The sequence below is a fragment of the Pieris rapae genome, chromosome 16 (assembly GCF_905147795.1).
Source record: "Pieris rapae chromosome 16, ilPieRapa1.1, whole genome shotgun sequence".
Lineage (NCBI taxonomy): Eukaryota > Metazoa > Arthropoda > Insecta > Lepidoptera > Pieridae > Pieris > Pieris rapae.
The window spans coordinates 1,058,704-1,085,476 of record NC_059524.1 but is presented as its reverse complement, the minus strand read 5'-3'; the positions used below and the strand labels follow the sequence as shown (position 1 = coordinate 1,085,476).

General features: G+C 32.3%; 1 protein-coding gene and 1 long non-coding RNA gene across 4 annotated transcripts in view; both read right to left on the bottom strand.

The window, feature by feature from the left end:
- Positions 1-26,773, bottom strand: part of LOC111001211 — a 44,644-nt gene that overhangs the window by 12,513 nt on the left and 5,358 nt on the right. For 2 of the 3 annotated variants that reach the window (XM_045631764.1, XM_045631766.1), the window contains exons 2-4: positions 14,455-14,631; positions 12,339-12,540; positions 772-910 (exon numbers count right to left, since the gene is read on the bottom strand). In XM_045631764.1, the coding sequence (XP_045487720.1) occupies positions 772-910; positions 12,339-12,540; positions 14,455-14,473 (360 nt within the window). In that variant the 5' untranslated portion in view covers positions 14,474-14,631. The remainder of the gene's footprint in view (positions 1-771; positions 911-12,338; positions 12,541-14,454; positions 14,632-26,773) is intronic. The other variant, XM_045631765.1, reaches the window with a different exon arrangement.
- LOC123689883 lies at positions 3,965-4,698 on the bottom strand. The gene is made up of 2 exons (XR_006750755.1): positions 4,653-4,698; positions 3,965-4,489 (listed from the first exon to the last, which is right to left on the bottom strand). It is a non-coding gene; the product is annotated as an uncharacterized LOC123689883 (long non-coding RNA).

Below are 26,773 nucleotides of genomic sequence, written 5' to 3'. Positions count from 1 at the left end.
AATATTTTAAACTTACATGATTAGCGTATGAATAATGTCTGGTTAATAGCCCAAAGTTGTATGCTCTAAGCAGTTCTTGAACGTAATTCAAGATCTTACCTTGGCGTACTTCCAAACATCACAGACATAATACCGTCCTATTATTTCTTAATATAAACTGTATGATTATGCAACACAGATGAAAATAAACCTCGCTAATGAAAAATATTTTGTGGTATTATTTTTTTTATGTGTCGGTTATATAGAAATTTGACCAAGATCGATCACAAATCAACGGAACGTCGCTCAAACACAGGTAAAAAATAATAATAATAAATAAAAATTTACTTTATTTGACTCAAAACAAACATTACATTCTATATAAAATATTCACTGTGGTAACCCTTGTACATAATATACATCTATGAACACTAGCGTTTAACCTACGCCTAGCCTGTATCTTAAACGCTAGATCTAGTGTCATTAAGAAATTGGTTGAGTTTTTGTTTGATTTTTATTGTTTATTGAACCAAATGGAGGTAAAATTTAATTGTAGCAATTAGTTAGAATGGAGTAAGTGTGAACTTACTCCATTACGCGTTTCAGAAAACTGACGGCCAACCTCCAGTAATGGAGAGGCACTTGAATAAGAAGAAGAAGTGTGAACTTGGACAAAGATTTTAATTTTAAATCTTGTGTGAATCAATTAAACTATAATTTTATGTTGAAAATCCCATATCTGTGATTTACGAGATTACAATGAAAATTTGCGAAAATCTATTTAACACTCACCAATAAAAGAAAAGCGGTCTCTACCAATGAGCATTTGTATACAGGCTGACATCTAAACACGGCGATTCCAAGTGGTAGTAAAATAGCAGCACGTGCGCAATCCACAACAGCTTGGTGGAAGAGTAGACCGTGAGACCATCTGAAAAAGAATAAATTATATACGCAAAGTAGAAAAGTTGTCTTTGGTAGGCTAGTTCTACACTTTGGCTGGCATTAAATAATTGCCGTTTAAGGACGAGAATGTACGTGTGTGTCTGAGAATGTAATGTGTTAACGGCACAGTAATAAATTTTGAAATACCCAAGGACTACTTGAAGTGATAACGTCACGAATATGCATTTCCCAAAATATAACATTACTAGCGACCCGCCCCGGCTTCGCACGGGTGCAATGCTGATACTAAATACACTACAGAAGATCTGTGAACGTTGTATATAAAAATGTGGGTTATCCACAAGAGATAGACATATACCACCACGGACTTTTCTATAGACCTTTTCAATGTGTACAATACTTAGTGCATAATGCACTAAGTGCATTATTTTGATAAAACTCGTAGGGTTAACCCTGCGTTTGCAGCGGAAAAGATGTAATTATTTACGACATCACATTAGAACCTCAAAAATAACAGTACTTCTCCACTATTTAATGGATGTTATTATATACATATAAACCTCCCTCTTGTATCACTCTATCTATTAAAAAAACCGCATCTAAATCCGTTGCGTAGTTTCAAAGATTTAAGCATACAAAGGGACATAGGGACAGAGAAAGCGAATTTGTTTTATACTATGTAGTGATATGCAAGGTGAACCTATGCTTGGTTACACCGTAATTGACAAAGATAATTACTTAAATACGGCTTTGGGTAGGTTTTGTCTCCCACCAAGAAACTTAATTATAATTTCTTTAGTTTGTGCTGGCGGTAACGGGGTACCAGGGTATGTATGTATCTTTGTTTGATTAATATCGTCTTTAGTCAAAGTCAAAATTCATTTATTTTCACAGCGTACACTACGAACGTCAAAACAAATACATTAATTGCTTCTAATTATAAATTTACTGCCACTTTTCAAATCTAGGGCGTAAAACGGTAGAGAAGAACTGGCAATTTTAATCGCCAAGTTTATGCGAGTAATAAAAATAATACTAACGGCTAATGTGAGTTTATTATATCGTTACTGCACCAAATATATAGTAAATGGAATAGAAAAATTATAGCTGAATGCTGATATAATATCTTAAATTTTTGTAGTCTTATAAAGTAAAAAAATTGCAATCCCCGTAGCCAGAAGACAGATATAATCGTGTTTCCTTCATATGATAATTATAGTAATTATTATTATTACTCTTCCTTTCACCCACAAAATCACACTATACCTGCCCTTCATTCTTTGACGTGATAGGAGGATAATGGGCAGAAGGCTTACTTGATGTAAAGTGATACCCGCCGCCCATGGACACTCGCATTGACAAAAAGCTAGCAAGTTTGTTTTAAGAATTAGTACGCTATTTTCTTGAAGAGTCAAATTGGTTCGGAAATAGTTTGGAATACTGATGAATATAATTTGTGTTCGCTGTGATAGTTTAAGTACTAAGCACAGGCATTTCCAAAAAGAACTGTTAAGTAGTTTATTACTAAAACTATGAAACGAGTTTTTCGGTTTCTAAAAATACTAATTAATTAAAGCTATTTCAACTATTCACATCTATGTTAGTAAAATGTTATGGTTCTATTTGCCAAACAACGGTGAGAATAAATCAAAACAATACCAGTTCATGGGTTCAAACTCATAACAAAACATTTCAGATAAATTTATACAATACTAGTGGATCCGACAGACGGTGTCCTGTCTACACGTCTTTAATTTCAAAATTTAAATTTTTAATAAGCCATTTTGATGAAAATTATTATTCAAATGTTATGACAATATCTAACGATCCAGCACATGGTCACACACGATATAACACAATGATAACAAAACTTTTTTTAAATTTCAGGACAGACTAAAATTAAAATTCGAATATTATTTAAAATTTGACACTGCGATGGTAGCGCCGTCTGTCGGATCCAATGTAAAACATTCCAAAATCAACAACAACTAATAAATTGAAAATTAATTAAAAAAACATTGTCCAGCGGACAAAATTGTGAATCTAAACCATTCCCAGATCCCCTTGAACACACACAAAAAATTTCGTCTAAATCGGTCCAGTCGTTTAGGAGGAGTTCAGTCACATACAGACGCACACAAGAAATATATATATTAAGATTTATAATACCAACTTAATTTCCTTTTTAATATTACTTTTAACCCTAGAAAGATAATCATATTTTGTAATACGGAAAAGATAATCATGCGTAAAATTTACGCATGAATTTGAATTAGTTGTAGGTTTACGTTTAATAGTTTATTTTAATGAATTCTATGTTATTATATATACTCATATATTAAATTAATTAATAATGCAGATAATTTGTTAAACTTCTTTATTTGTATTTAAAAAATAAACAAAACTTTAAACGTCTCCTATAAGTCAATAAATTAGTATAACACTTACTCTTCCTAATGAAAACTTATTTTTTATTCTAATAATCAGACTCATTTTAAGTAGAAAATCAACAGTAAGCTTTTCTTATAATTTAGGAACATACATTTACATAAAAGTAAGTTACAAACAGCTTTGGCACATATCAGTATTATGCTCACAACATAAAACTTTTTTACATTTTTTGCAGGACGCATTTGCCTTTCTCCTTTTTTTAGAAGGGCAAAAAGAACAATAAATCCTTTTTTTTTGCTACTGGCTCATTGCTATAGTCTTCGGATGTAACAGGCACTTTAATTGGCAACATATCAGAGATTTTATCTCGCAAATATCTCTTCAAAGTAGGTACTTCTAAACGTCTACGTATAAACAAAGAAGACAGTCCCAAGCTAAGATTTTTCATAAATCTTTTGCGACTCAGAGGATTTTCTCCTTTACGATTAACATTATGGCTGTAACTTACATATGCATTAATGCAGGCAATGTTAAGGCAGGCAAATTCCATAAAATAAAGCCATAGGCCATCTATTTGTCTTTCTATTACAGGACATCAGAGAACACATTTGGTCTAGCGTGTCAACGCCACCTTTTGTTTGATTATAATATATTCTCATTTCTGGTTTGCCAGTAGCTTCGTTGAGAGTAGCATTCTCCTCACAAGATGATAACAAATAAACCATTTTTGCCGGTTTCGGTTTGTAGGAGACGAGAGTAAGGGGTCCGTCAAAACAAAACATCGATGTCCCCACTAGCCTGGAGGGACTGTTTTTTAGCTCTTCCGGTATCTCACGGTGTTTGATCGTATGGTTCCCACAATGGTTAACTTATAAGATTCTTGGAGCAAGCTTGTTGCCAAAGGGATTGAGGTAAACCAATTGTCCTCTGTTGCAAGGCTACGATCCTACGAAAGGCCGATGTGGAGACTGGTTGCGCAGTACTGCTTTGCTCTTCTAAGATATTACTTCCGCTTGGTGTCGGCTGTTCTTCTTGTATCTCGTCTACAAACCCTTCTTCTGTGTTACTCTGCACTTCATCTTCACTGTCGTGGTCCGCTACTTTACTGTCGGTGTCCTCACACGGAAGCATCATCACTTTGCATAAGAGCGGCCAGGATTTCGTGTTCATTTAAATTGGTACTCCCCATTGTGTTATATATTTGCCTCAATATCTTTAAAAATGAAATAACAATATTAGTTATGATATGAAGTATTAAAAGTTACGAAACACAATAAAACTGTCATATAAGCCAAAATCATAAAAGTCACGATAAAGATAATCATGCGTTATTTTGACTCACGCGGTCGTTATATTTCAAAATCGGTGGCACTTACCTCATTGACACTTACGGCACGTGGCAGCTCCCAACGACGAATGAAATGTCCTACACGCACAGCTATGGATTCGCGCTAATTAGAAAGTGAGAGCAATTTTTCGAAAACGTATGCGTAAATTTTACGCAGACTATCTTTCTAGGGTTAAACATGAAGCTGAACACCAAAGGGGAACAATAAAAACTCCACATTATGCATATGGAAATTTAGCAGCAGATAACATTCTTTTGAATCTTTTTAAAGCTAGAGAAAACTGGCACGGAATTTAAAAATTGTACGAAATGTAACAAAAATATTTTATCTAAACAGTATAAAGATAAACTTTACACATCACTTATTGCGTTTATTGCATTGAACTGATCTTTCTTTATATATAAACTAGCAGACTCGGCCAAGCGTTGCTGTGGCTAAGGTTTTTATTATAAACTTATTACTTATACAAAATCATGAAACTAATTCATTACTTATAAGAATACAATTTTTCGCAGTGGTGCAGAGTTATTTCCAGAATAACCTACCTATCCTAAGATAAACAAAGGCCCTATACTACTCAATATCTAGATATTTAGGAGCAATTAAGGCTTCTTAAGAAGATCTGTTGCGAGTTAGTCTGATAAGCGAAATCTTATGTCAGTCATCTTATAGATATTTTAAATTATAACAACGATGCCGTTGCATTTATTTGACACTCCATCCGATACTTTTGTTGCTCGAGAGAATTAACTTTTTTTATATTACTTCCACTTAATCTCGTTTATTCGAAGAGATTTTGACATGGTTTGCTTAGGGATTTATCTCGAAAAATGCCAGGAGACCTCGCGGGATCGGGAACTTGCGAGATCAGCATTAATATTCCCTACTTATGAGTATACAGTCTTAGCGCGTATTATTAAATTGTATTATATTATATAGTAATTTACATATACAACAGTATATATATAAATATATACATACTATGAACCCTATATTAGTAAATTATAATAATTTTACTGATATATTATAATTGTAAACGGCTTGTTATTAAAACTAAAAATTAAAACTAATAACATTTGAACATGAGAAGAAATCAATTAACTTAAGCATGCTAATCCCACGATCTAAATTCAATTTCCAATATCCTATCTCGACGCTGATTAATTCAGTAATTAGTCATCAATATAGATCTTCAAATGCTTTCGAAACCGTTATGATTATATGTTATATTGGCTATGTTAGTTACTTTTATTTATATTTTTTTACCTTAAAAATATGCATAATAAACTAGCTAATTTGATTAAACCCCACTTATAAGAAACATGGGCAGAAGGACCTCGAAATTATAATTATAATAGAAAAACTCATTAGAAATATAATTTTCACAACGACAAATTTTCAAAGAGCAAAAGAAAAATTGCTGCTCATATAAAAAGTAATTTTAACATTTCCAGCTTGTTCACAGTAATTTGTGCCCCAACGATATTTCCGTAATTGTTGTCCCTCGGTAAATTTCGCATTTTAAAATGTCTTTATTATGAACTGTTAGTATGAAATTTTCTCAAGGCGAATTTTCAAACAGAATTATTACTATAGTACATATAAATGCAGTTATTTGATTTGAACCTAGATTTTCGAGGCTTATAAATAACAATCTCTGGCGTTGAGAGTGTCCATGAGCGGCGGAATCACTAGATCAGGTGAGCCTCCTGCCCGTTTGCCCTCTCTTTGTTGTTGTGTTTACAAGTATTTTAATCAGTTAGAGCAGTGTTAGCCTAGTAGCTTCAACGTGCGACTCTCATACCTGAGGTCGTAAGTTCGATTCCCGGCTGTGCACCAATGGAGTTTCTTTCTATTTGCGCATTTAACATTTGCTCGAACGGTGAAGGAAAACATCGGGAGGAAATCAACATGTCTTAGACCCAAAAAGTCGACGACGTGTGTCAGGCACTGGAGGCTGATCACGTACTTGCCTATTACATTTAAAAATGATCATGACACAAATTCAGAAATCTGAGGCAAGGATCTTAAGAGATTGTAGCGCCACTGATTTATTTATTTTTATCTTAATCAGTTTATTCCTACTAATTGTAAAATTACAATTACCTGCTCAGATTCTAGCCTAGATAAGACTAATGATCTTATCAATTTTTCTCGAATATATTATGGAAAATCATACAATATCAGACCCAAAAAAGTATGACGTCACACTTAACAATCATGAAATCTCCAAGTCGTAAAGTATTTCTCAACTTTTCATAAACTGCCAAGAAGTCAAATGAAGCGAGAAATTTATTTCACAAATTAACCGAAGACTCTTATAACTTCAAATTTGAGAAGAAAATTAAAATTGGATTCACCGTGACATTCGATTTTATTTGAAGCTGTATAGAACATGGGGCAATCGTGCAGGTGGACTTGATGTTAAATGATACCGCTACCCGTGGACATTAATTAATCTCAGTGGACGCGCGAGTACGTTGCCGGGCTTTTTTTATTAATTTAGGCTCCTTTTTATATAATATACAAATGAGCCGGCTGGACGCCCAAATAGGGCAGTCATCGCAGCACATAGACACCCAATTTTGTCGGCCTCTGAGGGAGGAGTACGCTCGAATTTTGAATAGTTGGAGGTCGTATCTCTCAGGGAAGACCCCACCGGGAGTCGATTCCACAGTTCGCTAGTTCGCAAAGGAAACATACTTGTGAAATGGACTGTGGAAGATTGAGAAAATAATATTAAATCATAATTTAGGATTATATAATTAGACAAATTTATATTAACCCGGTGATCGAACCCGAGAATCCATTCTAAGATTCTAGATAATCTAAGATAACTAGTAAAACCCGTAAATCCTGATACTAAATCGAAATTCACGTTAATAATCCTAGTTATATAAAATTAATTGCAAAATTAAAAAATATATTCTGATAAAGGCTTTATATTTGCATATGACGTTTCAATAGCAATGTTAATTGGTTTGCGGTCGGACCTGGGTCATATGAATAAAAATTTAAATGTTTTATGTGTTAATTATGATAAGCTGGTTGAGTGAGATTCTGTACCGACTTCACTACATGATGATGACTGTACGAGCCAATGCCGTACATGTTACTTACTCAGGCTTTCTTAGTTTCTAAAGCGTGACGATTTTCAAAATCGTTGGAGTTACACCCCGATAGTATACTCTCTTAATAGTGACATTGCAGTCATTCGTCTCATAGCAATTGACTAAATCAGGAGTATGACTATTCACCCCGAGAATACTATCAGACGTAGGCACTCTCTTCGATTGTTATATTGATGATGAAGTTGTTGATGAGTATGTAACACGATTTGCACCTGTTCCAAAATAGGTTTGTTGCAATCAAATGTTTCACAATATTTTTTATTTTTTAATGGACATAATACCAATATACTAACAAAAAAATGTAGAATCAACAATTTATTAAATAATTTGGAAGATATTGGAAACATCGTGAAACCTTCGATCAAAAAGTGAAAAGTGTGTGCCAGGAACATAAAACTGATCATCTACTTGACAGACCAAGGTTTGCGAGTGGCTTTTTAACTAATAATTTTAAAATAGTTGAGAGCTCACAATTGCGTTGCAGACCTTTTAAGAGTTGGTATGTTCTTTTTCTGACCCTTAGTCGAATTTGTTCGGATATACTTAAGCTAAATAAATAAATGCGAACGACAGCTTAGCATAATAGTTAAATGTAACGCTGAACCGTGTTTTGTTTGAACCCCTGGAGAACGTTTCAAGTACACAATTAGCACTTGTTCGAACGCTGAAAGATTTAACTTCAATGTCTCAGTCTTTAAAAAGATTTTTGATTTCAGATTTAAAAAAAAAACATCAAAAACAAACAAATGACAATCAATATTTTTTACTAAAACCAAGAATAATCTCTTAATATAATTTTATATTAAGGACATGTGGGAAATATCGAGTGACACTTCAGTCGACAAAAGGTTTATGAAGGCACTTGGCATTTATCGATTTACGAAGTCCAAAGTTCATTTCACAAGAAGGTCATATATCCTCTGAAGATATTTAAAAATACTAATATTATTCCGAGCTCTATATGAGTCTCGACATCTTCGGTCATTTCTATTTCATAGACGAGTATCAGTCTTCACAAGACACTGCTCATCGATTTGTGGATTTGAGACATACCGGTTTCTTGATATCTTTAGCCATGATAAGAAAGCATCAGTTTAGGGTCGCACTCTTAAGGTACTATGCCTATACTAAAAAAAAAAACTAGATATTAAATACCACCTCAAAATTACTAGGCATTTTACTAATTAAATTGAAATAAAGTATTTTGGCTAAATTTAGCTTAATAATGTTTTTTTTCATTTTGTATTATTAGATAATACTGTAGCTGCAGTATTTCTACTACACTTTTTGAAATTAACAATATTTATAAAAATTATGTAGTTTTAATTATCTTACAGAATATTAGGTCATTGATAAACTAATTGCTTCAAAAGTGTTTTCATCAATATCAGCTAAACGTATTACTAAGATTTAGTCAACTGAACGGATATAAGTACACTTAGATAAACACACGTTTAGCTAAATTATTGCATGTAAGGCCCATTATAAGTAAAGGACTACTTTAATAGTCAATAGCAATGAGAATGCCAGCTCTCGTTAGAATTTATATTTTTTTAATTAACATTCTTAACTTTTGTCTAAATTAGGCTCGGCTGTGTTTTACATGGCACGTTCTTTAACATGCTAATTTCACACCTTAGGCTCCCTTCAGATATTTTTTTATTTGCGCTGTTATAAGAAGTAACAGTTGAATAATTTGTTAAAATACATATATATCAGATGTATCGAAAATCAAAACAAAATAAAAATTATTCATATAGTTAATTGAATGTACCCTTATAAATTATTTTAGTTGTGAATTGACGGTTACATGCAGTTCTAAATCAAGGGCAAACGATTGAGAACAACTGGCATTAATTTCTCCGTCAACTTCGAATTCATTACATGGCGAAGGATAGAGAAAAATGGTAAGAAAAAATCAAAATCATTTATTCTTATAATTAACACAATGTACACTTTTGAACGTTAAAATAGAAATATAAACTAAATTGTATATTTCCAGGTCTCAGGTCAAGGACATAAAACGGAAGAGAAGAACTTGCAATAAACTCTCTGTACTAGTACGTCAAAAAGTCCGTAGGAGGCTTTTACACGAGATGAAATTCTTACAAATAAGGATTGACTAGAATTACGTTTTTCATTTGATATAATAAAATATAATAGTCAGGTTGACTATTATTTAAGTCAAAATCAGACCCAATATTTCAATTAAACTATCAGTCACGTACATGGAATTCAATTTCGGAACGACTCGTATCTCTAAGGACATGCTTGATTCAATTTCCAATATTAAATTATTGTAATGTAGCGAACCTTCAATAGCTTACTTAGAGAAAATCCGATTACTAAAATAAAAATATGTAATTCATCAAAAATATTGTCAACTGTCATTTTATAGCAACATAACATGGATTCGTTGTAGATTTTATTTATAACTGGATAGATTTTGTGTTTTTTCATATAACTTGGAACGAATTGTTTGCTTTTAAGAATTTGTAGGCTCCTACCTGAAAGGAATTCGAATTGGTGCGAAAATATTTCAGTGGGCTGGTTCCATATAGTGGTGTTGCGCGGCAAAAACTGTCTTATGATACGCTCAGCTAGAACGACGGATAACGAAGTGATACTGCAGGTATTTGTAAATTTACTAAAATTTATCGTTAATTGGATTCTGAATACAACTATCATGTTCAAAGTTTCAATAACAAAATCAAGTTTCATATATTCAAGATAAAGTGTTCTATTGCCACTATTATACTATTACTAGCGGATCCGACAGACGTTGTCCTGTCTACACGTCTTTAATTTCAAAATTTCAATTTTTAATAAGCCATTTTGATGAAAATTATTATTCAAATGTTATGACAATATCTAACGATCCAGCACATGGTCACACACGATATAACACAATGATAACAAAACTTTTTTTAAATTTCGGGACAGACTAAAATTAAAATTCGAATATTATTTAAAATTTGACACTGCGATGGTAGCGCCGTCTGTCGGATCCAATGTAAAACATTCCAAAATCAACAACAACTAATAAATTGAAAATTAATTAAAAAAACATTGTCCAGCGGACAAAATTGTGAATCTAAACCATTCCCAGATCCCCTTGAACACACACAAAAAAAAAATCGTCTAAATCGGTCCAGTCGTTTAAGAGGAGTTCAGTCACATACACACGCACACAAGAAATATATATATTAAGATATTTATTGCATCTTAGATGCGTTTCACTGTGATTACTTCAAAATGGATGTTATCAGTTTAAACTTTGTATGTGATACTGCATTGCATATTTTTTTAGTATCTATTGTTTGTATATATTTGTCCATACAGCAAATAGCTGTTATATCAAAGTTCATGTTCTATATAGATTAAAATATTTGTTTATATGTGTTAAACGTGTTTTCTGAAGCAAATGAATGTGAATGTCTGAAGCAATCAGAAAATCAATTAAAAGACATTGGTACATTATACGAAAGCCAACAGAATTCTCTGACTCTACGTGATTCGGCACGTCTGAATTTCCATTTTCCATATGTTACGAGTCTACAGAAATACAGTGATGCGAAATGAAAACGAATGTTCAGTTGATAACCTCGCATGTGTCAAAGTGCTTTTGGAAGCAATAAATGTTCTAGAATTACAATTACAACTTTCACATACAAATCTTATATATTTGGTATCATTTCCATAGGTGCTTAGAAAATAAGTTTAACAAATGAAAACAATTACATATGGAGAAATCCTAACATGTTACGGTTTACGCATTTGTTAATCTTCCATGTCAGTGACTCAGGTTCGTTAACTGTGGTAACGGTTACGATATATTGGTTTGTTTGTGCCATATTTGCCCTCACACAATTAGTGTGAGGGTAATTAACCTTTGTCTTTACCCAGACTCATTGACTAATAATTCACGTGGCATTTATGGCTCGAATATATAATATATTATATGTTGGATAATATACGAAAAGCAACTAACAACTTAGAATAAATAATGCACAGATTATGTCACATAAATGATATTCTATGTAACAAAAAATATTTCTTCTACAAATACAAATACAATAAATATATCTTCATAGTAAATTATATATCTCATATGAATTATAGATCTAAGATGTTTTTTTTAATAAAGTATTCAAAGATGTCTACGACGTATGTAAATGATGTGTAAAATATTAATTTATCTAATAGATAAAGTAACAAATTTGATAACTTAAATATATTTAGTTTTATTAAATTTTATCCTTTAGTTTATCCACAGTTTCTCTTGAGTTGCAAGTATCACTTAAATAAGATAGCGAAGATCGTGCACTGTTGTTTGCTTAGAAATTTTATCTTCGCTTTACTTATCTTGGGTACATATATATATAGCAGCTGCTCGAGCCCGCGCTCGATATAGTATATGTTTATATTATCGTATAAAATCATGTATAGACAAATTGCAAGAGGAAACTAAAATAAATTGTTTTTAGAAATTCATTAATTATTTTAAAACAAAATCATAAATTAATTAAGGCATATTATGCCGAAAACATAAATTCTCAATTATTATATAAAATAATCCTACCTTCTTAACTGTTTCTTGCTTAGAATAACGGCCATGAGCGCTAAATTCGCAGACATGCCCAAGCTTGACAATGCCAGAAGTGCCGCAGCACTTGCAGCTCCACCTGGTGGGCACAATCTGGTGTTGTTGACTATAGAGGCGTTGGTGGCTCCAGCTGATCCAAACCGGAGGTTGGCTCCTATCATCGCCACCGCTGACCCTGCTGAAAAGATACTTATATTACGTATATACATATATATTATAGGCCGTGTAAATTTCTCGTCTTTCTGAGTCACCTTACCAATTAACCTAGCGATATGAACCATACTTAAAGACCCAATCTAATGTTCTAAATATCAATTTTTAATATTATTATGACTATGTAAGATAGCATTAGTTATATTGTAAATAGTGTATATTTGTGTGTTAAATATCTCTTTCTTTAATCGGCTGCCCATGTTTGAGCGTGGTGGTCAGCAACGAAGCATCTACAGCGGACTATCTGTTTCCACCAGTTTCTGTTCAGCGCCTCTCTTATGACAGTGTACAGTTTTAAAGAGTCTTTTACTTGATCGGTCCATCTGGTTGGTGAACAGCCACGTGATCTTCTGCCTTCTGTGTTACTAACCACGATCAGTTTCTCCAAGATCTTATCATCTCTGCGCATTGTGTGACCTTAATAGGATTTGATTCGCTGTAAGCATATGGTAGACAGGCGAGTCATTGGGACAGGATCGATGTATTGCTACTCTTTGCAGTTGTTAATATATCTAACAAAATATGCATTGAACATTCAAAATAGTTGCACGGGTCATCTTGATTATGTTCATGTACAGACAATGTAATTATTTGTCTAAAAATAAAATTATTAATAAAATTTTCCGTGTCTATTAATTAATTTATTTCGGAAAAAATGCGGTCTATATCAATATCAATATATATTGATTACATTTTGACTTGAAGTGACATGAATATTGCGTCGTTTTCAAGTCCTTTAAAAATGTACCTTAAGTTCCAAAACTATTGAATACAAACAGATGAATAATTTGGAGCCAATATATAGTGAAAAAACAACTTTCTGTTACTATATCGATATCGTTTTACCATCAACATTTAAAATACCTGTTATACGAAACTTGCGATTTGGCTGACTGCAAGGGCGTTATGCAATACAATTTGTTGAGTAATGAAACGAAATCTGTTTTCTCATTTAAATTCTGTTTGAAGAGCTTTTATATTAAATCGGACTTGTACATAATGTACTTGCCATTTAATACTGTGAAATGGTTGAAAAGTAACTTAACACACACATGAACACTACTAAGATAGCAGATGTTGGTACAAATGTATAGACTTCAGGCAAAATGGATCACATGGGAAAGAATCATAGAATACATTTATAAAACCTTAATGACGGTAAAGGATAAAATTATTTAGAAAATTGTTCTATCAAATTAAGGAAATAGCCACTGAATGTCACAGAATACAAAAAAATTCGGGGCTTGGAGGGGGCGTTTTGCAAAAACAGGTATACGTAAAAATCAAAAACAAACTCTAATCAATTGACATGGGCCATCTAATGTACATATGATTGTGGGCCCTTCTGCATCACTGTCAATCATCAATGTCAATATCAAAGTTGAATTTATTAGTCCTCTCTTTTACACTGTAAGAACTAAATTAAATTTCGAGCTAAGTCCAAATTGTGTTCTTTTAATTGTTACCCAAACTTTTTCAAATTTCCTACAGTCCTTTCTTTTCTTATTACGCTGCCATCTATTTTCTTCTTGGTTTTACACCAACTCTTCTCAATATTTTCATCTCTGATGTCTGATGGTAAAAGATTTTGAGAACACAAATAATTAATTAATGTCATATTACTTTCACATATTTTTTAGAAATTATTCCCCTTTATATAAAGGTAAATATTACTTAAATAATAATGTCTGGCCTGACATAAAGGAAACAAAATAGAAGGTGCCGGTTATCTGGATCTATTTCAATTGAATAAAAAAATACTTGAAGTTATTTTTAGCACCAGATTCAATTAACTTAATAACTGTGAATATGGGGTGTGATACTTTAATTCGTAGAATAATTCCTTAAATTATTAATATATGAAACAAATTTGCCATACCTGCCGACATCTTATCCATGATTGCGGTTTTAAAAGCTCGTATCACACAAACAAACACCACTTATGCCCTCCACCTTTCCACTGCATCTTCAAGTGTTTTTCATTAGTCACTTGCATCACACTATACACTTAAGTGTTAAATATCATTTCACTTTACACTTATCTCGTACAGCTAACCTAAATTGGAAAAACATGGTTTTTAAGGATGCTTATATTGAATTTTTTTTTGTATATTTGTATATTGTACATAGTATAGTTATCAAGAATCCTGAAATCAAAACAAAGAAGATATTACTACCACTAGTAGTTGTCTTATAAATTCAATAATTAGTTCGTATACAGGCACTCTAATATTTATATTGTTACTTATATGATGCAGCTAACCTTATATGTTAATTTGGTCTACAGATTTTATTTATGTTATTGAAGGCAAACGGGCGGGAGGCTGACGTAATGTTAAGTGATACCGACACCCATGCACGCTCTCAATGTCAGGGCTAACGAGTGGGTTGCCGGCCTTTTATAATAATAATAATAATAATAATAATTTATTCATTGCACGAATATGGTACAAAATGTCAAGGTGGTACAATTGTCAATTATACCACCTTGACATTTTGTAATTAAGAATTGGTACGCTCTTGTCTTGAAGGAATAAAAATTATGTGTAATTCCTTTCCGTTAAAATACACGTTATCAAACATAGAACCCTTTCTACGCCTTTAATAAAAATAAATAATGTGCGAATTTTTTTATGTCTGGCCATCAAATTTCTGTATCTGCTTCTTGATCATTTGTTATCTAATGGGCAAATAAGTGATCAACCTCCTGTGCTTGACGCCGTCGACTTTTTGGATCTAAGACAAACCAGTTTCCTCACGATGTCTTCCCTCACCGTTCGAGCGAATGTTAAATTCGCATAGAAGGGAATTTATCGCGGATAGAACCTACGATCTCAGGGATGAGAGTGCTACCCTGCTCTACTCAGTTACCATGCCTATATTGATATATATAGTACAACCTATATATAACAACGCCCCTAAATATAATATATTTTGCAAAAATATATGTAAAAGTTATTATACTTAACGAGCTACAGATAATAGCATTTATTCAAATCTACAACTATAATCAGGAAAATAACAAGCTAAGTTCATGTACGTTGTTAAGTATTTCCATTTCACTGCCCTTCCCTCGGGAGGTATCCATTGTGAAACACAATTTATTATATTGCTCACACACAAAGAGATGTTTTTTCCGCGATGTTTCCGTGTACATCGTAACATATCTTTAACTTAATTAAACTGTATGCTTTATTTACATTGGGTTGAAGTTTTTAATTAATCCCGCATTAACAAATAATTATATGTTTGAACATAAGTCATGTTTTGTGTTGGAAAACTCGATCAACAATTTATTACTATACCGTAATTTCCGAAAACGCGATATCACCCATATAACGTGGAGATTTCACAAATTAAGTTGTGTGTATGTAGTATGAAATGTATAATGATTTGTCAATTCTATAATAAGTTTTGCGTTTGCACCTTTTCCTAAAGAACTTTACTAAATTCGTGTCCCTAGTCTTTAAAATAACGTGCTTACATATACAACGTGATTTTTTAACGCGGTTCTAGTTTTCCGTGTTATATTGGCATTACTGCATTTGGTCATTAGTAAATCTGTGTGAATGTCGAAAACAGCTCGACGTTTATATGCGCTTTGTAAGTAAATGTACTGAAAACAAACCAACGAATTTAGCTACCCAAGAAATCATTTGCTAAATTACACTGTGAACCGAATTAGTACTTTAAAGGAGTTAAAATTAACAAAATCACATTGATATTTGTTCACGCCATCCAATTACAACCGATAGTCTTCTCTGTACTCATTGTCTGTCCTAACCGCATCCATTCCTTAACCACCACTCTATCTCTTTTGCTATATTTAATTGTGGATGGAGGGAACCATTCTTTATGCTCCCACGCTTCAGAGAAGACTTACCCACCGACGCAAGATCACGCGTATTTTCGCTTGCGCTTCTTGTGTTTACAGTTTTATTTGTAGTCTTCTCCCACGGATACAGGTGAAGAGACGGAGGACTATAGGTGAGCGGTGGTTCCACATTTTTACACCGCATTCCACTTGTCCCGCGGCCTACTTTTCTTTGTCTTCGCCGCTACAATATTTAAGACTAACTGTATTTCAGCTTGATTAAGCAAGACAAAGTAAATAAAAATAGATATCGTGAATAAATAGCAACACTATTGAGAGAACTGCAACAAAACTTCATAGATATCGAGATTGGTATCCGAATCGCTGTTGGAATTTACAGAATAACGACACTGATAAGCGAGGTGTTAAGGAAATTTGATCAACAAATTATTTCAGAAATTTGAGACCTAATACGCAAGTAAGACTCAGCTTCCTCACTTAGACGCACAAGCCAGAGAGCTGCAAACACGAAACTGGATTATTATTAATGAGTATAATCATGGGATTCACAATTATAATATCTGCGAAAAATTGTTAAGTTCTAAAAGCATTTAAAAAGTTTTACCTAAACTTCGATAATACTGTACAAAATTTTCCAAGTTTTCAAATTACTTCCTTACCTTGGAGACTCAAACTGGGAAAAGCTTGGAATTTAAAATGCATTTTATTTTTCAACTGTCGGCGCCGACCCAGTAACCTTATAACTAATATAACAATTTTTATTTCAGAGGTCAATTTACTTAAATCTGATTTCTGATACATAAGTGATAATTCTGCCCTTCATTTTGCCTTAGTTCTATTGTTTTAATTAGCCTACCTTTTTAGCATCACATAATATGAATTATTTTGCTATGCTACATACACTAGATAAATAAAAAATGACCTCATTTCAGAGGTTGGCTAACAAACGCCTAGAATGTAATATATTGTGACAAAAATCTTGTTAATATGGAAATGTGAAACCCATTTCTAAATTGACATAACGTGTGTGTACAATTATAAAATATACATAACATAATATAAGGTTTAAAAAACTTTAAAGGAAGAACAAAATTTGTTAACAAATAAAACGCTATCTCATACTAGAAAATTAGAGATAAAGAATGTGAGGTTTTTAAAAAAAAATGACCTAAAAACATGTGTTACACTTCCTTTCAGTTCCAAGATACGCAGCCCATTGAGATCTACTCAAAAGAGGTATATTTGAAACGAGATGAAAACTGCGTTATATGTAACTTATTAACATGGTTTTGCGCTTTCTGTAATAAATTTATAAAGTTATCGCAAACAACTGACCAAGGTTATATTGATGATTCATGGCACGGTTGTAAAACTTTCTACTTACAAATGCGAAAATATATTAACTATAAGAGCTGTAAATTATGTGTTAGCCTGTCAGCCTTGTGATTAAGTGTCTCACTCTATATATACAAAGTTTCTTTATCACGTCTTTACGAGAAAGATTTTTCATTAGGTCTATAAATTGACGCGTATCAGAAAACTAAATTAACAGATTTAAAAATGTCCAATGTACCGCTCAGAGAGAAATCGTGTGAAGGAAACTTCGTTCGGAGGTTCATATCTAATCCTAACAAAACAATATAATTTTTTTCATAATCAAACAATATGTAGTAACAGAGCGAATTGAATGCCTATAGGTAATCAGAGCCAACCCTATTAAGTTAATAGGTATATAGTACTGGTGTCAAATTTATTATGTAATTATATTCTATAGTTTATTGTCTTGTTTATCTAGTTACGTTAAATTCATGTTTCTTCTACGTTTTTATTATATTCAAAGCGTAGTACATATAGGGTTACAGCATCGCTACAACGCACGTAGCATGTCTACGAAAGGATGAAGCACATCTACGAGAATGTTCGTAGCGTTAAAATTCTTGCCGCTTTTACAAAGAACACGAGGAAGTGTAAAGATAATACGCGTACATTATGATTTCAAGTAGGCTTCATTTTGTATGAGTGTTCTTACATGAGACGTGACAAGCTTTTATATTCTTCCCTTACCACAAGATTATTTCGTTGCAAAGAAATCGTGAAATTAATTTACCGAAATTTACTTTAATTTATATTAAGATAATACATGTTTTTTCGTGAAAAGTGTTTTATTTTATGCATGATTAAATTGAAGTTTATAATATACTTTTCGACGTTAACGCCGCAGTTAGGCTATGGAATTCACTTTCCGTTACTATTCGCTTAGATCCATCTCTATCTTCTTTTAAGTTTCTGCTGTATAAACATTGCCTGTCCATGTCATACATACGTAATGTGTTTAATGTATTTTTGCACTTCTTGCCTACCCTATCTAATTTAGTACATTTTTTCCTTTACTCACAGTGGTTGCCTGGATGAGATCGAAAGCGATAAGGCCGCCAGTTGCCCTCCTTTTCATTTAATTATATTTGTATTGTATTGAAATGTGTTAATAAATAGATAAAAATATATTAGGTTCTGATATTAAATCATTCTTGTTAATGCCAGTAAAACAAGAACGTCGATAGTAGTCGCTTACATCAGCTAGTAATGAAAGTTCGATTCGCAAAAATCGTTTGACGCGAGCCAATCGACACTCGAATATTTTTAGGTTGTAATTTAGGTCTATAGGTTGCTTATAGGGGAGGTATAAATAGCGTGCCCTAAAATGTGAAATGAGTGTCTTGATGTCAAGGCCCATTTCAATATCCACACAACGTGGTATGGTTCGTTTCGAAAGCTTCATGTAAGCGTAAAATTGTATCTAGTACAAAATACTAGCCAAGTTCAAAAGTAAAACCAACACTGCTATAAACCAATTTGTACATAAAGTAAAATTCAATCTTCATGTATTATTATAATTAATGCTTCGAGAAATAAGGAGTGCGGTAATGATTGCATCCCCTTACAATCGTTCGACTGGTAGTAATTGTAAATAACGAAGTATGAATTAAAATATATATATTATGTTTGCTATGGAACATACAATATAGATATATAAGAACCTGTAGGCATCCCTACTCATCGGCACAGAAGACAGAGGGCCTAGAGAAAAAGCCGACGTAAAAAACTGTCGGTATTCTTTTAAAAAAGGAAACAAACAACACTTATTTTAAAACAAATGTAGCAAATTAATATTTAAATTTAAATTAATATTTTATAAACTAGATAATCGCTAACATTATATTTAGCCTTTGTTTGAAAAATTTGACATAATCTATATAAATTAATGATATTTTTGGAACGAAGTTCGTTATAGCACGTCGCGAAAAGAGGTTAGTCGGAAAAAATTAAGACCAAACACAAAGTTGTAACGATACTTTTTGCTATAGTTGTAAGCCGTGTACGCAACACAGCGCGTGTTTGTCTGTCTGCCTGTCTCTCTCTGTCATAGAAAGTCAGCCAGTTATTTTCGTGGTGGTGGTGGTGGTGTCGCGACGATTATTTTTGTTGGGTGTTAGCAGATTTTTTTGGATTGCATAATAAATAATAAAAATATAATACTACCATCGATCAAGACATTTACATTGAATAGAATTCCAAACATATGTTTCCTACTACAGTTACCACCAGACAATTATTACTAAAATTGAGTCTACTGATTAAGTTTATACATAATACTTGTTAATTATAAAAAAAAACTTTACAATTCCTTCACAAATTAATCGAAAAGAACTTCCTTCCATTCGGGTGTTCCTTGAGTTTTATAAAAGATTCTTTATTAGTTTTTAATAAAAAAAACAGTTTTCACTAAAGCAACAGTGACCTTAATATGCGAAAGGTATAAACGCGATAATATCTCTCCGACTTCTCGATATAAGCACTTAGCAATATTACGATCGGTTTATCGCAGATTATATCAATAAAAAAGCTCTTAAATTCCGAAAACATTTTGATTTAAAGATTATCTGTATTTCTATTATTTAGAAGAGATGACTAACGGCCAAGACGTTCATCTAATATATACTGAGGACTTAGAATTAATACCCTCTTTCAGGGGTTCTTGGCAAAATGTGCACCAAGAAACAGTCAGTTGTAAAACAATGGAATCCGATTCGATGGCATTTTATAGTCAGGCTCGATGTCTGATGATGAAACCCTATATGCAGCTTATGTTGCTATACTATTTAGCGCGAGGTGTTCTTTTGATGACTGCGAGACCTGAATTGTACATTACAATGCCTATGGACTTTTTGTATGGTTGAGTGTATATTCTAAGGCTATAATAATAATGAATAGAGTAAAATTAATGTCAAAAGCAATTTTGTTCATAAAAGTATAATTAGGGATTTAGCCTAATCTTATTATATTTTCATGACAATTTTTTTTTTGTAATAGATTGCAAATGGTGCATGTACACTTGCATTTTGCAAGTGCGTTGCCGGCCTTATAATTAATAACAAAAGAAACCCCGTTTTTAAGAGCAACAATAGTACTTTTAACAGGCAAACATTGATTCGCCCATATAAAATTACACTACTACTGAACGACATTAAAAAAGGAAATAAAAATTTACATGTTTTGTAATAAACAAAGTTATTCCACCAGTGCTGACTAAACCTCAAATCCTTTTAACTTTCCCGCCGCGGGATTAGGGACTTGTTAAAAATTACGCGCAAAGTTCGTTAAAATGTTACAGCAAAGTTAACACAAAGTTCTAATTTGGTCCTATGTAAATCTTATGTAACCGCGTACGTTGAAGATATTTATAAGATTTTCTACATAAGTTTCCTCTTTAGATGTTTAGCTGCATTTCTAGGAATTTTGCAACCTACAAACGTTTTGAGGGGGGTCAATGTAAACCTAATTATAACCCGCCTTCTCGTTTGTCTCTTTTTAATATAATTTCCAAATTTTTAATTATTTTATATGTAATTTACAGTCTTTTACTACATATAAGTAGTAAACGATGAAGAAGTAACCCGTCAAATGTTTCCATAATGTAAGCTTCTAAACGGATGCAGTTTTCAGTAGTATACAGAAACTTAGGAAAAACAAAAGATGGTTTATTCATAAGAAAAAGACGGTTTCGGTAAATCGTGTTTTTTTTCATACCATGACGATTGTCAACTGGCATCATTGCCAGTTTGGGTGCCAGCATATCTATATATCCCTACATCATTCAGTAAAAGAAAATACAGGCAATGTAAGCATTTACTCCTGGCTAAGAGGCATTCATATAAAAACGTATTGCGTAAAAGTGGATCGTAAAAGGTTTTACGAGTTAGGAAATATTTAACTTACGATGTGCGTGAATTGAAGATGCTTTGAATATTTTAAATCCTATTTTATATATCATTATTTTATATGTTCACGGAACTACTTTATTGCAATTAACACATTTAAACTTGACATGATATTTTGTGACAATTTTTTCATAATCAGTGTCAAAATCAGAATATTTAGTTAGATCCTACAGAATGGATTTTGATGGTTTTCTTCAAAATGTAGTGTGTATTATGAGAAACGTTTTCAAAAATAAGACATTATGATTCTACGTAAATTGACAGAAATTAAAGCCGTCAAAAAGTTTGCATTTAAACGCATTTACTCAAAAACAGCCGAAGAGATTTTAATACTGTTTGCAGTAAAAGGTAGTGGGGCTCATAGGAAAGGTTTGAATTTAGAATTCATTATGATTCAATGTAAATAGACAGAAAAATTAGCACTAACGAGGTTGTATATAAACATAATTTACTCAAAAACTACCAAATCGATTTTGATACTGTTTGCACCAATAGAAAGTGTGATTCATAGGAAAGGTTTGAATTTAGAATTCTTTATGATTTTATATAAATAAACAGAAAAATAAGCACTCAAAGAGATTGCACGTACAACTTTGGTTGTAAGTACAAATAGATACATATATAAGTTCATAATGAGGCTCTTATATTTATAAAAGCAATCAGATCAGTCATTCGTATGATGCGTGAAAAGCGCTTACAAGTCCAATAGTATAAATAGTTTTAACGCGATATTTAAATTCTAAAGGCAGTACAAAAATAAAGACATTACTATTCTATTCAATTAATCCATTTAAGTTTATTTCATTTTTGTAGCAGACGCTTCTGGGATAAGTGTCAGCGAACGCTTAATGGTAATCCAACACGAAATGCTCTATAAATATTTATTTGTAACGCAAAAAATAATTGAAGTATTCGTCGATATTATTGTTATTTTGATCATAATATGCAGCAGATTTTAGAGAAGTGTTGGCGTGGCATGCCAACGCAACAACTGCAACTCTCATCCCTGAGGTCGTAGGTTCAATCCCCACCATCACCACCAAATGATTTCCTATGTGCGCATTTAACTTTCGCTTGAACGGTAAAGGAGAACAATATAAGAAAACCGACTTACTTTACACCAAAAAGTTGACGACCAGTGTCCTGATCACCTTTATGCATATTCAATTGATAAATGATCACGGAACAGATCCCAAAATCTGAGGCCAAGGCCTAAAAAGGTTGTAGCACTACTGATCAAGTAAAAAGTATGCAAATATTATACGTACAACTGTTTTGTCGGTTTTGTACTTGTATTTCGCAAACAACATTCACTGTCATGTCTTTTGTTTTCTAACTTAACCAGTCTATAGAAATTTAATTTTGTTAATTCTTTGCATGATAAATATCTATAGAAGATTATAGATTTTTATCAAATTAAATTGAATTAATAAAGTTTCAGTTATAGACATGGAAAAAATATTCTGGATTGAGGTACACGCACGTACCTGTTGACAAAACACAAATACAACAACAAAATAACATTAAAAAAAATGTTTATTTTTCTGAGATAATTTGCAATCAGCCCGAAGACTATGCATTTATTCTGTGGTGCGGAAAATAAAGTGTTTATAATGAACAATGTATCTCATTGCCGTACATAATTTAAACAGTTTAAAGTAAACGAATAATAAGCTTTATCGCAACGAAATTATTAATTAATTGCGTTGTATTTTATTTAATAAAGCAATTAGACAATGAAGTAATTTTACCATTTAAAGGTTGAAAACGTTCTCTTAAAGGGTAAATGCTGTCATTAGAAGGCGGTCATTAAGATCTATCTTCGGCACAAGACATCTAGTTTAGAACGCCGACCATTTATCACCAAAATGGTTAATGCATTTGTGGGAAATGATTTAGGGCTTGGAAATCAGGTTCATGCGACCACAACGTAATTCACATTTGTTCAAGGTTGTACTTTATATTTGTGTATATTCTGAAAATTCTGTCTGACGACTGAGTTGTTTCTTTTTGGTAAATATTTAGATTTCTCTAAATAATTTGAGAAAACCGCGTTTTATTGTTTGTAATTTATTTCATGTCAAACTTTTTGTACTATACTCTAAGAATATTACAAGGTTAACTCAACTTGGTATTCAAAATGGCGGAAGATGTGAAATATTCATGGAAAATCTTGCGTATAATGAAGTATTGGATGTCTCCTTTTTTGTCGATAGTACCATAATACAACTCTAAAGAAAAATTATACATAAATAATTACGCCAGAATATATTTCAGATAGCAGACACTGCGACATTCCCGCGCCGTGCAAGAGTAGAATTGTCGAGGACAATACAATATAATAAAGCAATTAATCATGTGTTCGCACTCCGAGCTTGATCTGTGAAATCAAATATTCTCCATATTTGTGGTAGCAGTTATTTCCTAGAGTCAGAAACCGGTGCCCAAACAGCATATTACATTTTTTATTTAAAAAAAAATTCTAGAAAAATCTACTGTCAACAATATTTACTAAGGTTTATTTAAAAGCGTCCTCTGCAAAAACTGGCAAAATTGTAATAATTTTTTTTTAATAGATATTATAGTAACTCTATCTTTTTAGTACAACTTTAATTAAACGTTCATAACAACTTTATACTTGAAAACAAATTTAAACTTCTAAAAGAATTAATTGATTGAATAACATTCTTGAACGAGCACAAATCTGACCCTTCCACAGAACAGGCGGAAAGTAATAAACGGAAAATAAGAGTATTTCCTCCAACTTAGATTTTGTTTCCTTGGGAGAGAGACTCTTGGGCTGGTAGATTGCCTGGTAGATAGTACCGCTGACCCCGGAGGTGGCGATTTCCTCGCTCAACGAATAAGTATCGCAATTTTGCGAGAAAATGCTGCCAGTGACGTACACAAACTTTTTAAATATGTTTTAATTTTTAATTTTTATATTTAATAATAATTATAAAAAATAATAATATTATAATATTGTAAATTCTGTTAATATTATTTTAATTTTATTATATAATATTAAATATTAATAGTATTTACAATAATATTACGTATATGTGTATGTGTAGGTATATTAATGTAATATAATAATTGTGTATTGAAAATAAGTTTTATTACTATTGATAAACAAACTTTTAAAAACAAACTTGGTTTTTACACATTATTATATATACGAATAAATAGAAACTGCGATCTTCGTAAAAAACAGTAGCATACATTCGTATTCCCTTGGGTAAATGGCGCAGATTTTCATCAAAGTAATATATTTTATGTTGATTGCACTCAAACCGCTAAAGATTTCGCATTGTTCGTATGTAGTTTTAATATCTGTCATTTATCTTAATGTGGATATTTCTGTGGAAAAATATCACCATATATTATATTTATTTAATTATGACAGTATAGTATGTTATATTTTCCGAAATACATGACACAATAAAAATATTTTACTTCCAATTTTAATATTTACTCTTACAAAGCATTTTGCTTAAAAAGGCACTCTAGGTATCAAATAGACATTTAACATTGTTTTTTTATTGATCAGCCCACTACCGAATATGTCAATCAATAAATAATATCGTTGTTTATAATTATGTCGTAGCTAACTACCTTAATTAGGTGTTCAATTAACAGCCTAGCCGTTTAACTAACAGCCTGAGAGATATTCGGCGGTAACGTTTGTTACAACATTTAATCTGGCTGGCTAATGCTTAGGCCATTCGTATGATGGACCCATTAATTGTCAGAAATAAAAAAGATGAAACATGTTACATAAAAATATTTATTTTAAAATTATATTGCTTAAGTCCAACTCACATTATTATTGTCACTGTATTATTCCATTTTGCTAGTTATTTTTAGTGAAAGTTTGGAAAACACCATCAAAGTTGTCATTTTCCGACGCCATATTGTTTGAATTGTTTCGTTTCGAGTTTGAGAGTTGCTGGATGTAGAATTATATTTAAATGACAGTCAATAGGCTAGCCAAGAAATGAAACGCCATCGACCTAAGTCAATTGGCTAGCTATTTTATCAACTAAACGAATTGGCCATGCCATTTTGTTTTGAAAAACACAAAAAATGTTGCAAAGAGGGTTTAAGCCAAAGTAACATTGTTCTGTAAAAATATTTGCATTTCTATCATTTACAGAAATACGTGAAAATTTTAAATTAAATGCTTTTTACAAGATCCGAATGTAGGTTAGGTTAAAATAGAACCTCGCCAAAGGGCAGCCGTTGCTAAAGATAAAAGATTAAGATGACTTACATGAAACTGGGAATTAGAAACATGAGAGATTACATAAGTTTGTTAATATACTTCAGCGAAGGAATAATAATACAGTGCTGCTAGAAATTATATCGTTTACACCTTACGCTGTTAGCGCTGCACCTAATTAAATTATCAAAAGAAGTGATGCTTGTGAGTAAAAATTAAATAAATATATGGGTGATATAAGTAGGCGGTGGGACTTCTGTGCCTGCTACGTCGTGTGGATTTGAGTTTCCACACGATGGTTTCCTTTGCAATAATGGCAATTACTAATTGCGCATATTGATAGAAATCCATTGCCGTGGACTCGCGAACTCAGAATTGGCCACTTAAACTCTCTACTGCTCATTCATACGTGTTTTATAAAATGATTTTATTGCTTACTGGTAGTATTCATGTCTAATGTACGAGACATGAAATTTAGATTTCTTTATAGTACAATTTAACGCAAGACAAACAATCTAAAAATAATGTATTTATTATATTTATAAAAATATATTTATTTATAAGAAAATAATTATTACTTAGTTTATTTTTACCTAGTTTGGATATAGGAGAATTAGTGGGAGCAACACGCTAACTCGTACTATCAACGTGACGCAAATGATAAGGAAAAAATGGCGCTACAATCTTTTTCGGTCTGGGCCTCAGATTTCTTCATATTAATCTAATAAGCAACTCAGCAATCAAATAAGGTGATCAGCCTTCAGTGCCTGACGCACGCCCTTGACTTGTTGGGTATACCGCAAGCCGGTTACCTCACTATGTTTTCTTTCACCGTTTAAGCGAATGTTAAATGCGCACATAG